The sequence below is a fragment of the Monodelphis domestica genome, chromosome 1 (genome assembly GCF_027887165.1).
Source record: "Monodelphis domestica isolate mMonDom1 chromosome 1, mMonDom1.pri, whole genome shotgun sequence".
Taxonomy (NCBI): Eukaryota; Metazoa; Chordata; class Mammalia; order Didelphimorphia; family Didelphidae; genus Monodelphis; species Monodelphis domestica.
In genome coordinates, this window is record NC_077227.1 from 183859961 (window position 1) to 183877959 (window position 17999).

General features: G+C 34.6%; 1 protein-coding gene and 1 long non-coding RNA gene across 14 annotated transcripts in view; one reads left to right on the forward strand and one right to left on the reverse strand.

Moving 5' to 3' along the window:
* Window positions 1–17999, reverse strand: part of CEP152 (centrosomal protein 152) — a 110212-nt gene that overhangs the window by 85499 nt on the left and 6714 nt on the right. For 2 of the 12 annotated variants that reach the window (XM_056810166.1, XM_056810164.1), the window contains exons 3-8: window positions 10023–10126; window positions 9711–9777; window positions 5202–5480; window positions 4450–4513; window positions 3015–3155; window positions 1522–1661 (exon numbers count right to left, since the gene is read on the reverse strand). In XM_056810166.1, the coding sequence (XP_056666144.1) occupies window positions 1522–1661; window positions 3015–3155; window positions 4450–4513; window positions 5202–5480; window positions 9711–9777; window positions 10023–10126 (795 nt within the window). Of the gene's footprint in view, window positions 1–1521; window positions 1662–3014; window positions 3156–4449; window positions 4619–5201; window positions 5481–9107; window positions 9149–9710; window positions 9778–10022; window positions 10127–12509; window positions 12646–14863; window positions 15352–17999 lie in introns of those variants that run through there. The other 10 variants (XM_007479924.3, XM_007479916.3, XR_460809.3 and 7 more) reach the window with 9 other exon arrangements.
* LOC103100372 (uncharacterized) overlaps window positions 16593–17999 on the forward strand; it is a 32911-nt gene continuing 31504 nt past the window's right edge. For both annotated transcript variants that reach the window (XR_008914870.1, XR_008914871.1), the window contains exon 1: window positions 16593–16988. This is a non-coding gene — a long non-coding RNA (uncharacterized LOC103100372). The remainder of the gene's footprint in view (window positions 16989–17999) is intronic.

The window sequence follows — 17999 nt, forward strand, 5'->3', positions numbered from 1 at the left end:
TTCAATTTTCTTTCTCCCCTGTTCCTTCTCTCTTCCAGTTACCCATTTATAAAACTGTTAAACTTTCCACACAAAAAAATCTTTTTTTTTTTGAGACATTCCCTGCTCCAACACTGAACACTAGAGTTGTAATTTTCAACCTTCTACTTTCATTCCCAGGGGAATATTGTTAAGCAGAATTCAAAAGTTAAAAAAGGAAAAAAAATAAAAAGGGCAAGGGGTGTTCTGCCAATCATTCTATCTGCCTCCAGATTCCACATCCTTGATCTCATTCTTTAAATGACTCAAATCAACTAACTGAGAAACATTTAATAAGTTCCCACTATGAAAATGAGGCTGCTATCATCAAGTAGGCCAAAAGAAGTTACATAGAACCAATATATGCTACCCTTGTAGCATCCCAGGATACCTGGTCAGGAAGCAAAAAGAAAAACTAGAAAAATGACCAAACAAAATTCCCTAATTCTAACTTCTCCCAAACCATTTCTAATCCCGAGTGCCTGCCACAATGCAGGCACTTCTATAAGCCAGGAACACACATACCAGAATGCCTAAGGACAGCATAAAAATAAAAATGCCTGGAAAATATTTCTATGACATCTAGGATCTGAGGTAACATTCCTACCTCTCTCTAAAAGGCACATAAGATCCAAGCAGGTGCAGGTGCATCCTTAAGACAACCACAAGAAAACTGGTTTGAATCAGACATGGAAGCAATAGGAAAGAGTTCTAAAGCAATCAAAGTGGTATGAAAAGAAAAATACAGATAAATATAGCCAAATGAAACCACATCCAAAAGCTCCCTCACCCTTCTTTTTTTTTACATACCAAGGTAAATCAAAAATACTTTTGTTCAGTCTGATTTGTATGGAAAAATGGATCTAAGGCTCAAGGAATTATGAAGAAATTCTTTGTTGTAATTAACAAATTATTCCTATTCATTATGATGGCCACATTTCCATTATAATATTTCCATATTATTATTATGTAAGATATCTCCATTTTAAAGGAGAATCTCATGAAACCTGGAAATCCAATGTTTATTAATCTAAAATTTTAGATGGAATTCCAAAAGAATGTTCTTTTAAAGGAATTCTATGGTGAATCCTTTTGAAAAAAATTTTTAAATACCTTTTGTAAAATCATTTGTGATCTGATCTGGAAATCTGGGTTGTCACAGATTAGGTTTATAGAAAAATTTATGTCATGGTAAAGGAGTAGAAAATTGATTATATATCTAGAGCTAAAAGGGAACTTGGAGAGCTCCATTAATCCAACCCTCTCATTTTACTGAGGAGATAAATAAGACCTGACTAATTATAGTTAGTTACATAGATTGTCTCAGAAGTAGATCTGAACCTAGGTTCTTTGACACCAGAATCAGCATGCTTTGCACTATACCATATTCACCCCTGAATTCTCTATTGTCCATACTTTAAACACATGTTGAATTTTCTACCATTTTATGCCACAAATCAGTCTATACAGATTTGAAATGGTTACTCAATTAGAAATATTTACCTGTTCTTCATTGGCTTTTAATGTTTGAATTTGGGTTTCAAGTGCTTTTATTTGCCCTTCAAGCTGTATCTCTTTCTCTTTTCCTTTCTGAAGAAGTTTCTGTGATTCTTGAAGACTGAGTGCCAAGCCATCCTTTTCATCTAAGGTAATAAAAATATCATAAATAATGTTATAGGCAGGTAATCTCAATTGCCAAGATACCAAACCAGGCCTTAGATGAATACTCTTGTTCTAATTGTTTTCAACATAATAATCTCATTTAACTGAATTTATTTGGAAAAAGGTAACTAACAAAATAGCAATAAATTGGAACAGTATACTTTCATCTCTGTTACTCTGTTCTTTGACACTATCATTGGCTTTTTGGTAATGAAGAAAGATTTTATGCTGCTAAGTAACTTGGACAAGAAATGCCTTAATCATAGAATTCTGCACCATGATAAAAGGTGCAAAATGATAAAAGTTCTCAATTAAGTTTATCTTTACTACATTTGCCCCTTCCAAAAATACTGCAATTTTCATTCTAAAACACATGCTAGGAATCTAGGAACTATAATATTTATTTAGTCAAAGTAAGCACAAGTGAAGCCATTGGAAATTAGACTCTTTCACTCAGAACTATATAAGGGATCATCAGTCTCTTTAGTTTACATTACTAATAAAGCTAAAAAATGTGTACAGATATTTTAAGACTACAGAGGGAGGGCAAGAAATAAAGAAAAAGCAAAGAGATAGAAAAAGAGAGGAAAGGTAGAAAGGAGAAGAGAAAAGGGAAGAAAAGAAGATAGGAAGAGGGAGGGAAAGAGTAAAGAAAGAGGGGAAATGAAGCAAGAACATATACTAGTTCTAGCCCAGTGAGATTCTAACACTACAGTTATGTGGCCTGGACAAATCATTTCACCTGTGTGTCTCAGTTTTCTCCTCTGTAGAATGGTAGAGGTAAATGACCATGTCCCCCCAATTCTAATATTCCATGTTTCTGCAGTAAAAATTGCATTCTGAAGATTACTGTTGGGACAGATAGGTAGCACAGTGGATACAGCACCATGCCTGGAGTTAGGAAGACCTGAATTCAAATCTAGCCTCAAGACACTTCCTAGCTATATGACCCTGGCAAGTCATTTAACCCCAATTACCCATCCCTTGTTATTCATCTGTCTTAAAATTGATACTAAGGGGGGCAGCTGGGTAGCTCAGTGGATTGAGAGCCAGGCCTAGAGATGGGAGGTCCTAGGTTCAAATCTGGCCTCAGCCACTTCCTAGCTGTGTGACCCTGGGCAAGTCACTTGACCCCCATTGCCTAGCCCTTACTACTCTTCTGCCTTGGAACCAATGCACAGTATCGACTCCAAGACAGAAGGTAAGAGTTTAAAAAAAAAAAATTGATACTAAGATAGAAGGTAAGGGTTTAAAAAAAAAAAAGGATTATGAAGATGAAATTAAAGAATCTCCCATGAATATCCAGTGCCCAACAATTTTTTATATTTCCTTACCTTTTAACATCACAAGCTGGTGATTCAGATATCTAATTTGTCGTTCACTCTCTTCTAGTTTCTCACACAAATCAGTTAGCTGCCTCTCTTTTGCCTTATTAAGAACCTGAAGCTGCGCAATTTGCATATTTTCTAAAGAATCTAGTGGGACACACACAAAAAACCCTTATTAGATGGGGGAAAATACATTCATCTCAAACCATTTGTTTAGGGCTACTATCTGCCATGAAAAAAAAAAATTGAGCTCTAAGTGTTTTAGGGAAATTATCTCTTAGAAAATATCTAGGCAATCTATTATTCAAAATACAATTTTCTTTTCAAGAAATTATAATATGACTTATAATTGATATTTAACTTTGAAAGCAAGTCTCCTTTAAAAAGGACCACCTTTTTATATACTGATTCAAAAATTATGAAAAAGACAAACAAATTGGCAATGAGGGGACAAGAAAAGGACAAAATTCCATTATGAAATATTCATTCCTGTAGAATTCTTTGGTCAGTTATGGCATATTTCTATCCAGCAAAAAAGGTACCATTCGGGTTCGAATCAAAGACACATGTGATACCCAGTGAAATCGCGCCCCATTGACTATGGGAGAGGTGGGGGGAGGGGGGAGGAAAAGAAAATGATCTTTATTTCCAATGAATAATGTTTGGAAATGACCAAATAAAATAATGTTTAAAAAATAAAAACAATTTTAAAAAAAGGTATCATTCATTTCTTGGGGGAAAGGGGAGAGGGCGGGGGAAGAAAGAAACATTATTGCTATCACAATTTAGAAACCCAAAGTTTTATTTCCCGGGCTCTGATCCTTACAAGTCTTTGTGACTAAGTCACTTAACTCCTCAAAGTCTCTCACTGCTCTGTAAAATGAGGAGTTGGACAAAAAACAAGATGGCCTCTAAGTTTCTTCCAGCTTTGAACCTATGAGCCCAAAATCCTACATAAAACTGACTAAATATATTACCTTTAAAAGTATGATCTAAATATAAATCAACATTAATATTTGTTTTACTGAAAAATCTGAAACAGAATAAATAAAACACTGTATTTTGTACTCCAAATTATATTTTGGCAAGGAAAAAAAGATACTAATGAAAAATTCCTCCATCTAGGTTTCAGTAAATCACATAACTAAGCAGTACCAATGGAAAGGGGGCTAGGAATTGGGAGATCTGGTTTCTAGCCCCTATTCTGTACTAACTTACTATATTACTTTGAGCCAGAGACCTCAAAAGCTCCCTTTCATCTCTAAATCTGAGATCTTCTGATCCTAATAAATCACTTAACCTCCCTGGGCCTTTAGTTACTTATCTATAAAATGAGACTAGATCAAATGATCTTGAAGGGTCTATTTTTGCTTCAAGCAACTATAAACGTCTATGGACTAAAATATATAGTTGAGAAAAAAAGATTTAAATAGATGCTTACTTTCAGCAGGCTCCAAAAATTTTTGCTGCATCTCTTCAAACTCATCATTCCTTCTTGTTCTTTCCTGGTTAGATGAGACATTATTTTGGCTGGAGGTTTGGTATGGCTTATATGTCACTTTATAAGATTCCAAAGCTTGACTATTAGGAACATGTGATGTACCAAATTGCTATCATAAGATATATGAAGCTAATATTAGTTTACAAATAGTTATTAGTAAGTAAATTTTAGCTGAACAATATAATCTCTGTCCTAACAAAACAACTAAGCCTATATATTACCAAAATAACTACACAAAAACAGAGAGGTAGGTTTAAGGCACTGACCACTGTTCTTGAGGTGGAATGAAAAAATTAATGCTTGTCAAATAATTATGAAAAGAGTGAACAAACTGACAAGAAAGCCTCACAAAATAAAATCTATCAATTATACATACAGTCTTGATGCATCATTATAACTCTTTAACGCTTTGGTTTTTCATCAGAGAACAATGAAAAAGCAGCAGTGGCCAGAGGTTACAGGAAGTTCAGAGAAGACACATCTTGTGGTTATTTAAAATAAACCTTCAGTTTTTGATTAAATACTTTTATAAACCCTATGTTTTGCCATAATGACACAAAACTGTTGTTATAGATTTAGACAGAAAACACCATGACTAATTTATTATAAGCCTGGGTAATTACACTCATAGAAATCTTTGTAGTTAGAACAACTCACAAATTTTCCCCTTTAAAAGTAAGTTCTTGAAATACCTGAAAATGTTCCCTCTGACCATCTGGAAAATTTATTATTTTAGTTGGTTGATTATTAAATTCCTTCTTCTGACCATTGGTATATGGCCTAAAGTTTTCCGGAAGCTGATATAAATCATTCTGTTCATATTCATTTGTAGAACTGTAACCACTTCCACCTCCATCATGATGTTCTTCAATATTGCACCCAGTATATAGGTCTTCATTTTTTCTGTGATGTTCTTCCCAACCATTGACATGTTTCTCTCCAGGATACAAATTCTGAACATCATCATAGCCCTATTAGAGGGTAAATCAAAAGCACTCAGAAACAAAGAATCTCAGAATCAGAAGGGACTTCAAAGCCATCTTACCCAACCTAAATCTGACCAAGAATTCCTCTTCAACATCAATCACAAAGGCCCATCTATGCACTAATGCCTGGAGGTCCCAGAAGGATTCCACTTCATCCCAAGGCAGCTCACTATACTTTCAGACAGCTCTAATCATTCCAAATTTTTCTTTGCAACTTCTACCCAGTGCTCTAATTCTAATCTATTAAACCAAAAAGAATAAGTCTAATCCTCCTACTACATGACAAGCTTCCAAATATTTGAAGACAGCTATTATATCTTCTGAAGTCTTTTCTCTCCAGGCTAATCACTGCTGATTCCTTCAAAGGATCTTCATAGGGTATGGTCTCTACTCCTCTCTTCCTCTTCTAGGCCCCTTCTATTGGTCTTTGTCCTTTCTAAAAGAGAAACTCAAAACTGAACACAGCATTCCAAACCTGGTCTGATAAGGGTACAGAGGAACTATTAACTCTTAAAACTCTTTTGCAGTCTAGTTAAACCTCCAGATCTTTTTTCAGAGGATCTGATAACCTGGCCATTTCTCCTCCATCTTATAATTATGGAGAAAATTTTTTGAAGATAGGTATAGAATATTTTATTTCTACTAAATTTCATCTTACTAGATTTAGCCTATTGTCCTGACCTATATTAAGATCTTTTTGGAAACTAATTCTGTTATTCAAAATGCTAGCTCTAGCTCTCAGCTTTGTTTCATCTAATTTAAGAAATATGCCTTCTTTGGTTTTTTTCCAAGTCTCTGATAAAATGCTGAACAACAAAGTGTCAAATAGATTCTCAGGGGTACTTCATGAGGATGCTTCCTAAAAGTCATCAATCCATTAGTGATTACTTTTTTGGGCTAGCCTTTCAATCAATTATTGGTCCACTTAACTTTCTTATCACCTAGCCCAGGTCCACCTTGTCCACAAGGATGGCATGAAGGGCTTAGATGTTAATGAAGAATTTGACATTGTATCCTATGGTAGTATCCCTACACCATATACCATATGTATGCCCCAAAATGACTAGTATTCCTCTGACAAGTATACAAAGTATATCTGTCAAAAAAGGAAAGGAGATTAATCATATATTTTCAATTCTTGATGAAGGCACATTGGCTTTAATAAATATTACTTTCCTTTCTAAATGGTCACAAATGTGTTTGTTACATGTTCTAGAATTTTGCCAGGAAAAGAAGCAAGTTAACTAGCATTTAGCTTGGCATATAATTTGCAAGCACCAATTTTTTTAAAAATTGGGGCATTTGCTCTTCTCTAGCCTGTGATATCTCTTTCATTGTCCAAAATCTTTCAAAAATTATGATGACATCTGAATAACAGCTACCATTTCTTTTCATATGTGGCCATATTGGCAAACCTATGGAACACATGCCAAAGCATGCCAGAGGAGGCTGTTCCCTTCCCCTTCTACTCCTGAGGGCATTTTTTACTCCTGCACCTGAGGACATTTCTCACAAGACCCACCCCTCTGCCCAGCAACCTAATGGGAGCACTTCCTCCCTTGGTGTGAGTTGGGTACTTGGTCTCTAAAAGGTTCGCCATCACTGCCCTGGGGGATTAATTTAATTTAGCTGGATTTGGTGGCATGGATTCATTGAAGGAATATCCTTTCTAAAATATGAAACTCCAAACCAGATGAAGTAATCCAAGCATGGTCTGAAATGTTCATAAACTCTATCACAAATTCTATGATGATATCACCTATGCCAAAGTTCCTAACATTTCCACTTTAGCATCTTCTACCTCTTCCCCATTAAATCAAAATGAAATCCATAAAAGCAGTTTTCTTTGTTACTTGCACCCCCATAAAAGGATTACACAACATCCTCTATCTTTTTAATTTAATTTAAATTTTTGTTCCTTGGTAAAATGGAAGTAAGACTTGAATAGTTTAAACTTCTCACTCTTACTGTTATCATTCCATTCATCAGAAATAGTGGTCCCATTCCTGTCTTTGATCCTTCTCTTATTGTTGGCCCCTCTTCCCCACAAAACAAATCTTTTACCCTGTCAGCATACATTTCTAATTACGACTCATTATGGTTTTTAATATTTCCAACATCACTCATATAGGACTGTGTAGTTACCATTTACTTGCACTAATCTATCTTCTCTAGGAATTAGAAATGCACTTGTGATTTCACTTGTCTAAGAAACTACCACGTAAGGTAACTCCCTCTCTACCAATGCAAGGTTGGCATCTTCACAACAAATTGTCCTAGAAAAGGACCGGGAAGTTCAGTGATTTGTCTAGGACACACAGTCAGTATGTCAGAGTTCGGGTTTGTCTTTCTTAGATTGAAACTGGCTAGCTATCCACTATTCCTCACTATCTCTTAATTTTTATCTTTAGTATACTTTAAAAAAATGTGTGATGGCCAAAAAGTTTTCTCTATAGATACATAAATCTTTATAAGCAGACTTTCTTTCTACTCCTGGTTGGCTAACATACCAAACTCAAGGGCAAATTTCACCTATAAAATATTAAGCCACTGCATCCTACCTATTCTTTCTCTGAATCACTTAAAATCTCCACCCCCACCCAAATATAATGACTGCCTCAATCAAAGCCCAGCATTCATAAACTCTATCACAAACTCTATGATGGAGGCCACTTATGCCAGTTTCTATCATTTCTACTTCAGCAGCCACCTCTTCCTCATTAAATTAAAATCAGATCCAGGAAAGCAGTGTTCTTTGTTCCTTGCATCACCTTTTAAAGTTTAAATTATCCTTAAGGTAGGTCACAAATTGTTCAAATATTATGCTTCCAGGGAAGAAAGGGCTCCAGCAGATAATCAAATCCTCATTCACTATGATATGACGCCTCTATAACAGGTCTATTATCTGCTTCCCTTATTGACTTAATTCCTACTTCTTTCCATGTAATCTATAGTATATCCATCCCCGTGAAAACATTGTTTGTTTCTCCCTCTTACTGATCCTCAACAAAATTTCTCTACACTTCCCTGGCTTAGGCTCCTAGACTTCTTTATATAAATATTCACCACTCCTTTTCATTATGCTTTTCCTGTAAAGTAAGCCATACTCTTCTACAGCCATATTCCAGTTATTTTTATAAGTCCTAATCTCTCAAATATTAGTGACAGATGAGGTCAAATCTGTTTCCTTTTAACATCACTTTTTAGAACATAAGAAGTCTCTTCTTCCCAAAATAGTATCACTTTCTCTAGTATAAGAAAAGCTTTGAACTTATAACTTAGCTGTAAATGTTCATTGGCTCTTTTTTCCCTTTTTTAATTATATTTTTCTACCTTTCCAATATCCTGACCCAAGTTAGAATTCTCTAATGCCTCTTCAAATATTATTTCTTCTTTGTTTTCTCCTTGAAACACTTCTTGCATTATTTCAAGAAATAAATATTTCATTCTCTCTGATAATCTGGAGAAAGAGAAGTATTTCTATCTTCTTCTCTAGGAAAAAACCCAACTTGTATTTTGTGAATATGTGTTGGTACTGGCAGAAACAAATGGCCCACTTCTTGCACACTCCTTAAAGATTTTTCCTTTATCACTGGTCATCCTGATACTTACCCAAAGAACTGTAACAAGAAGAGGGCGACTGTGGCTTTGTCCTAGGGAGTTAAAATTTAAAGAAGTGTATTTACTTCCTCCCCATCGCAGCCCTGTTGTCCCATGCCACATGGTCCTCTGCTGGGTCTAATGGCATAATCCCCCACATCTGCAACTCAATTGACCCTTGTTCTTTTGGTCAAGCAACCACCCTCAAAAGAAATGTCCTCTTCTCCAAGGGTCTGGTGGTCTGTTACACCATGTCTGTGGCATAGTCCTATTGCATCCCAGGGACGAGGGAGACAATTGCCTCAGAGTTCCTCCACCTTCACTTCCTTGTGGGCACTATGGGGGCACAGATCAGGCACTCTGGGAGATTTAGCTGCCCCTTTACTCAACTGTGAGTGACTGGCACAAAAGCAATCCATTGCACAATGAAGGTGAAGGCTGGTATACTCCTATTTTTAGGATCCTGAGATCTCTTCCTCCCTCCCTGTCATCAATTGGTGCCATCCCTAGTTATGGCCCTTCCCACTAAGAGATGTCTCTAAGGGATGGAGGTAACTTCAAAAGATAAAACTGATAATTTTGATTGAATGTAATGAAAAATTTATTTATACTTACACTTTGGGGTTTAGGTAGTACATGATGTTCATTCCAGCTGTCTTCTGGATCTTGAATCTTATGTGTTCTTAAAAAAACAACATTCATTTTAGAGTATACCTTTGGAATAGATACACGGACAGCTTTTTCAGTATCAACTGCTCTCTATATATTTGCAAGTTTAAAATAATGATCTCAAGTTAAGAATGTAAAATTCAAAGTATCCCATCTATAATGTCCTAATTTTGTAAAATATGTCCATTTGTTTACTATTACTCAGATATAATAATAATGAAATAATCTAATGAGTTTTTTCCCATTTTTTATCCTTACTGTCCCACTGTGGCATCCTCACTACAGTCAGAAAGGTTGAGATCTGGAGAAGAGAGGTCATCATCCAGCATATCATGAGGAAGGTCTGTCAATAACTGATGCAACTGAAAAATGAATTAATATGAAACGTTAAATGAAATTTCTTGGACCATATGATACCGAGTAAGTTTTTATGAGATGTTTTAATACAAAGGCAAAAAGTTGCCCAAATGTTTTTGTTGTTGTTGTTTGTATATGTGTTTCTTTTTTTCCAAAAATTCACAAACATGAATATTTTAAAAGATCTTCAATTTGATGTATTGGTGTGAGCATACTCAAGAGTGAAATATACCATCAATATCATCCCTTCCTTGACAAGAAATTTCAGAAGTCACTGTATAGTCTTGTCCCTGAAAAAAACACCCAAATAATAAGCCATCTGGTGCTATTTCTCTGAATTTGGTTTGTCTTTGGGCATTACATGTTGGTCCCCAAAGCCTTTCCATTTAGGTAGAATCTGCCTAACCTTGTGGTCAGCTAATATAACTTTGAGATTCCCAAACTCATCACAACATAATGGAGAATCAAAATTGATGGAACTTTAATGGAGAAACTTTACAAGTAAGCCACACAATACAAATCAGACTCATAGTGCATTTATATAATCACTCCTACTTGGGCTGTGAGATGATTTGTATAAAGCAAAATTAAGAAATTTGTATTAGAGCTGTATAAATATTTATGATAAGAAACTGGTTCTATTTTTTTCTAGAATTTAAATATATCTCTGTGCTGGGGTCTAACCACAAGAATTGCATTTGCACGCAAAGCATGGTGGAAATGTGTCAAAACACACAAACAAAAACTTTTTTTAACTTGCTGAATTCAAACAAAAAAATTAAATTTTTTATTTAATTTAATAAAAACCTTGAATTTAAATATATTCACTCTAGAATAGAAAAGGTTTTTTGAGAACTATAGCTAACCATATTAATAAGAGAAACAGAATATCATTATTGTACCAGAGAATAGATCTGAATTTTAGAATGCTGTTTTACCAGTAAAATGATCTAGTAATCTAATAGCTCTCCTGAGGGTGTCTGGCAGCCTTGCAACTTTCTCCCCAAATTGCCAGAATAGCAATGGCAGATGGCTCAGGTGCTCTTATGTCCCTGACAAATTTGGCACTGGGTCTAAGAGGAGTATTAATTAATAACCATTATTCATAACCATTAGACTCTAGTGTTGAGGAGATACAAAGTACATTGCTTTTGATAAAGTTTGAGTACCTGGAGATAGTGGGTTTTTTTTACCTTAAAAAAAGTAAAAGGTAGCATTGTCTAAAGCATAAGTACTAATTCAGACTTTAGCTATACTCTACTTCTGCCATTTCAGGTATAATAACATAGTTCTATGTTTAGTATTGTGCCTATATGAATTAAAAGCTAGTGTAAGCAATGAAAAAGCTAAACAAATTCATTCAATTATTTCCCAAACTGTATGTCAGGCCTCTGTGGATGACTAATAAATCTAATTAGAGTTTTAACACGTATATAAAAATGAATGCACTATCTTTAGCCCCACTTAAAGATGCCTTAAAATAAATACAATACGAGTTTTACATGATTCAATAAGATAGTATTAAGTGGCAAGGATTGGTGGGGGGCACAGGGGGGGGATTTAAACAAGTTCTTTCCTTAAGAAATTAAGCACTTTAAATTAAAAGAGGCTAAGTTTTCTCTGCAAAGTATATAAACTCATTTGTGCCAAATGTATTCCATGTCTTTTGACAAAAATATTCCATGAAATTTTGCATAAAAGGTGAGGTTTTCATAGTTAATTTATATCAATATGACTCTCCCTTTTAAGTCGCTTGAGTACAGTATACAGGCAATAGCTAAAGATACTATAGCTATAATAATTTAACATCTCACAAAGCACTTCAAAATGAAATTGCTTTACAAATCACCATTCCTGAGGTAATCCATTTTGTTACTTTCACATAAATAAAGGGAAAAAAGAAGAATGTCCTTTATAATATAAAGCCACTCATCTCTTAATTGGTTTTGTACTAATAACAATAACATAACGGTCAAATTTATTACCCACATGCTTGTTTAAAGTAATGAAAAAATAGTGACACCTGGCAAGGTAATATAATATGAGCAAGCATGGAGTGGGGAAACATGGTTCCTAGATAAATAGGAAAAAAATTTTCTAACAGAACTATTCAAGTGCCTCAAAAACATTTTCAGTGTTTATAAACCTGGAACACTAAAATGCATTATAAAACTAAATCTATCCAGGTGAAATAAAGGCGCTTCCAGAAAGAAAGACAGAAAACTCATTTTTAAAAAATAGTTCATGTCCATAAGATCTTTCAAAAAGTTGTTCAAGAAGGTTGGTCCATGCTTATTAGTACTACTTTATGTAATAAAAGCTATTCACACACACTTTATTTAACAAGATTTTTTTTTAAAAGATCCAAAGTAAATCTTTCGTACTTACTTCAAGTAAGGACTTCTGTATGGAAAGTACATTTTCTTCTAAACTTTCAGTGAGGTTCAAGTACATATAATGCAGGGGAGCCTGGACAGTGCAAGCTGAACTGTACATTTTCCCCCCTCACAACGATACTAGAAAGCTACACAATAGATAACCAATTACTACTGCTTACTTTTTGTCCTACAGTATTAACAAAGCTGGTATTCCATCAAAGTATATTAATTAGAGCATAAATAATCTGTCAATAAAAATGTTCACAGATAAGCACAGATACTTATCTATTAGCAAACTTTCTCTGAAGTACTTAGATCTCTACTAAGTATTTCACAAATATTGTAAAGAAAAGATTTTTAAAAGCCATTCACCTCAAGAACCTTCTCTTTGAAAGTCCTTCCACATGAATATGAAGGACTTTCTATGTCTTATAAATGTTTACTAATAGAGAAAACTAAAATGAACTATAAAGCCCAACAAACCTGACATACAAAGCCACTGGGGAACAGAAGGTACTGTTCTCCACCCCAACACTTCCATTTTGGGAGAACAAAATGTCCAACCCTCTTAATTCCTATCAAATGTATTTTTTTTCATTCAACCTTGTCCCATAAGAAGTAGAACTTCCATACTAACTTATGAATGTAACCAAACATTCCAAATAAAATCAAAAAGTAAACATATAAAATAAGATTATTTTACTTTTAAACACTATCCACCTTCTCAATAAAGTAGGCTGAAAAGAGTAAGATTTAATCTTACTCTTTAATTTCAAATACAACATACAATTTCTTACAGAGGAAGTAATAATCTTATCTGTGGGATGTTACTGAATACCAACTGAATCAAATAAATGTTGCTTTGAATTTAAATAACCTCTAGGGAAAAAAAATCAAATAATCTTTCCCTATTACAATGACTAAATTCATTCTGAAAATATTTTATAAACATCACATCTCCTTAAGTTTCTCACCAATAAAAAGGCCTTTTCCCCTAAATTAATTTCATTAGTGAAACACACATCTAGACCTTTTCAACAATTTATATAGAATATTACCCTCTTCTTTACCGGAGAATGTAAAGCAGCAAATATCCAAACCTCTTTGTTAGTATTTTCAACTTCAATTAGCAGAGCAGATGGCCTTAGTGACTGTGAGTTTCAGTTTCCATGAAATCACCCTCACTCATATTACCAACTACATACAACACTTTTAATGCTAAAAGTTGTGAAGAGAGTAGAAAAGTTATATTTCTTTTGGGACAGATTAACTAATAAATGCAAGTGTATAATTCTGATATTTGTAAAACATTATTAAATAATGATTTCAAGAACCCATGCTAAATAGGAAGTTACTATTTTGAAAACAAAGAAACTATATATTTGAAAAGGCTTATTACCAAGGACCTGACAGAGGGTCAGGTTCACCATAACTTGGATAGCTCTAATCTATGTTTTATTAATTTATACCATGTTCACAATGTCTGAAAGTTATTTCCTTTTAATGGGTTAAACCAAAATTCACTGTATTCTCCTTAGAAGAAATTTCTCCTTTAGAACATAATGTAAATCAATACTATTCTTTTTTTAAAAAAAAGATAGAAATAAGATCAGATTTAGAGTAGGGAAGAATCTTACAGATCATCTAAACTAACCTCCTTAGTTTTTACAGATAAGGAAACTGAGGTTCAGAGGTTTAAATGAATTAGTCAAGGTCATAAAAGGAGTAAGTAGCCTATACACCTGATAATCTATAAATGGTACAGAATGACCTATTAAAGCTAGAAGGGGCCTCGGAGATTAGCTAGTCCAATTCCTTCATTTGGAAACCTTAAAGCTCTGAACAAATTTTAGTTATTATTATAAATGAGGAAGCCAAGGCCCAGAAAAGTGAAAAAATTAGTGGCAAAGCTAAAAACAGAACTTTGGTCCCAGTTTGAACTCCCAGTCCATCGATCTTTCCATTACACCACAATTAATCATTAGAAGATACTTATTCTGCCAGTTTGTGTACAGCCACAACTCAGTTTGATTTTCCTCCACAACATTTTCGTTCTAATTATGCTGGAACGAATCTGGATTGTGGTAGGAACTCACACAGTACAATTCAAACGATTTATAAGCAACTGCAAAATAGGAGCTTTGGAAAAATATCTAGCATGGCCATTACCTACAACAGTTTGCACTCTGATTTTCTTGAGGGTAAGCAATAAAACCCCACTAAGACAGTCAAGTAGTATAAAATGTAAACAAATGCTAGATTTTATAACTCCCTCTAGTGGGTATCAAATATTAAAGATGTCCTATAATTACATCAAAAGATGCTGTAAAAGGTAATAGATGGAATATGCAATGAAAATCATACCTCTAGAGGACAAGCACTCCATGCTCACAGGAGCTTCTCAATTCTACTATAGAACCCCTGAAGAAATAATGGAGTGTGCATGACCCAAGTCAATGTTGATGAGTGCAAGTAGTGTGAGGGCATGGCAAGCCTGCTCTAGGTAACGTGGTTATCTTTCTTCCTGTTAGAGATCATAGTCTAAGTTTAGAGTTTTTCATCCCTAAACAAAACTTCCCCAAGAATATCATATTCTCTTAGGACTACAAAATCACCCACCATTTCTAACCAAAACTACTAGATCCCCAAAAGGGAAAATAAATTGACTATCTAGAACAAGGCTAAAATCCCAGAAGGATTTCCAATGACATCATAGTCAGTGTGTGTAAACTCAGGTGAATTGTGAGATCACCTAGATGGCAAACTACATTAAGGGATGACTTTAAGGTGCCAGAGTCAACATTTTAAAAAAAAATCAGCAGTAACAAGTCTGCTTTTAGAATGTTAAACTTGGGGATCCTTCCTTTGTTTTTTAAAGTGATTAGTTTAGCAAAATGCTTAAAACTTATGAAAATAAGTATCTTGTGATATAACTATTTCCACAGTAACCAACTATAATATCATACATAATTGTGACTTTGAGGTGAACTATACACTATAAAAGTATATTTTTCAAGCCCTAAACACCTGTTACTAAAGGAAGTTTCAATAATCCTTAAAAGATGTTTAAAAATAGAAAAGGTAACCATTTCAATCATGTGTGAGTTCACAGAGCTAGAGTAGGAAAAGACCTGAGAGGCTAGCTAAAAATGAGGAAACCAGAGCTCAGAGTGGCAAAATTATTTGCTCAAAGTCTCACAAGTAGTATACAGCAGGATTGGAACTCAAATCCAAGACTCCAAACCCAACACCCTTTCCAGGAAATAATACTGATTAAATGACCTCTGAAATCTCCTTCAAACATCTCTATAGCTAACAATGTTTCATTTGCACAACATTTGGTTTTCAAAAGTGGATATAGTTCCTTCTTTAGTCCTTCATTCCTAATCAAAGAAAACGAACAGGAAAAAAATAAGCTCATGTTCAAGATACTGTTTATCACAGTGATTTTTGACGTTAGAAGGCATAATCCAATTACCTCATTTAAAAGATGAAAAAACTAAGGTCCAGATAGACCAAGGGTCTTATTCAGTGTCACACAAGGCAATAATTATAAGAAACAATAGAATCAGAACCTACCAGGTCCTAACATTAAAACTAACACCTTTTTCACAGCACCTACTGCCAGTCAGGAGGGCCCTGAAAAAGTTCCAAAATTCTCTGAATTGTGGTTGCCTTTGAGTAAAATCACAGAACATAATAACAAAATGCAATATGGAAAAGCATTTCGACTAAAAAAAATCCTAAAGTCTAGTCACTGGAGTCAGAGGTCAAAGAGAATACTATCCTGCCACATTAAAGTCACGTGTCTCTCTAGAGGAAAGATAGTTTATAATGTCAGTTAAATGACTTCAGGAGTCAATCTCTTTGAGGCAACCCCTTATAACTTCTGTGTTTCTCGCCATTATGCTTCACTTCTTATAGAGCTTTTTTCTTTCCGGCATTTCCCTATGCCTTACTACAGCATCTTCGGCTAGGGGAAATATTCTACCAAAATAGGGTGAATATTCTGACTCTTCTAGAAGTAAAGCCCTACTCCTATGGCTTTAACTGCCTCCACATGATAGAAGAATATCCTGGACATTTACTACACCATAAAATTTACATCACAATACTTAACAGCCTCTCTCCAATAGGCCAACCATCCCAACATCCCCAACTACTTTCTCTAAAGAATGACACAGCTCTTGTCAGACTCTCTCCTCACACCTCATTCTTCATACCTCACATCTTCATTCTTCCCTCCCCTTTCTTAGATTGTATTACTGATTCAAGACAACTCAAGACAATAATCCTCAAGAGTCATCACTGGCCTTTCCACAGATTTTAGAAACAGCATGGAGGAAAGGTGAGGAAGAACATCAATGGCAATATCTCCAATATATCTCTAATTCCTCTTCTGTCACTTAAGGGCTATAGAGAACACTGAAAACATCTAGTAATCATTATTCTGCATCTATGGCCTGCAAAAGAAGACTTCTAAAGTCAGGTATATACAGTGCTCAATTATGAACTCTATATCTTATTCAGAACTCTAATTTTTATTAAGTTAAAGTCCATAAATCTAAAAATGCTTAACAGTTATGGAATACAAAATAATTATTTCCAAACCTTACAGCAAAACCAAAAATTGCTATAATAAAATCACCTTTTTAGTCTATAATGAATAAAAACAAATGAATTACCTTCTCAATTAGATCTCAAAATACTTTTAATAATGTCATCTGGTGGCACTGACCTTAAATTGTTTTATTTTTTCCTTTCAAAAAATAAAACAAATGACAGTTCCACATATTTTTTAAAATAGAGAATCCATTACTTCTTTTATATCAATAGTTTCTTATTTTATTATTTCAAATTCTGAGTTGGAGGAAGTAAAAAAAAGTAACTTTACTAGCCTTGTATTCAAGGAAGGCCCCTACTGGAAAGTCACAAGGTTAATATTACTTGGCCCTTCAATGTTCAAAATTATCAATTACTTAGAAAGAAGCATAGTTATCAAATTCACAAACACAAAGCAAGAAGGGATAGTTAGCATGTTGGAAGACAGAATCAGTCTCTAAAACAAAATCTAATGAGATGAAATCTAATTGGGATAAACATTTGGTTTTACTGGGGTTCAAAAAAATCTAACATACAAGGTCAGCATAAAGACGACAAGGCTAGACAACAGTTCCTATGAAAAAGACCTAGGATCTTTTTAGTGAACTGCCAAATTCACCAAATTTAAGAAGACATGGCAGTCAAAAAAGCTATTTCAAGGGGGCAGCTGAGTAGCTTAGTGGATTGAGAGTTAGGCCTAGAGATAGCAGGTCCTAGGTTCAAATATGGCCTCAGACACTTCCCAGCGGTGTGACCCTGGGCAAGTCACTTAACCCCCATTGCCTAGCCCTTACCACTCTTCTGCCTTGGAGCCAATACACAGTACAGACTCCAAGACGGAAGGTATGGGTTTAAAAAAAAAAAAGATAAGACTTAAAGGCTTCTCTATTTTAATCCT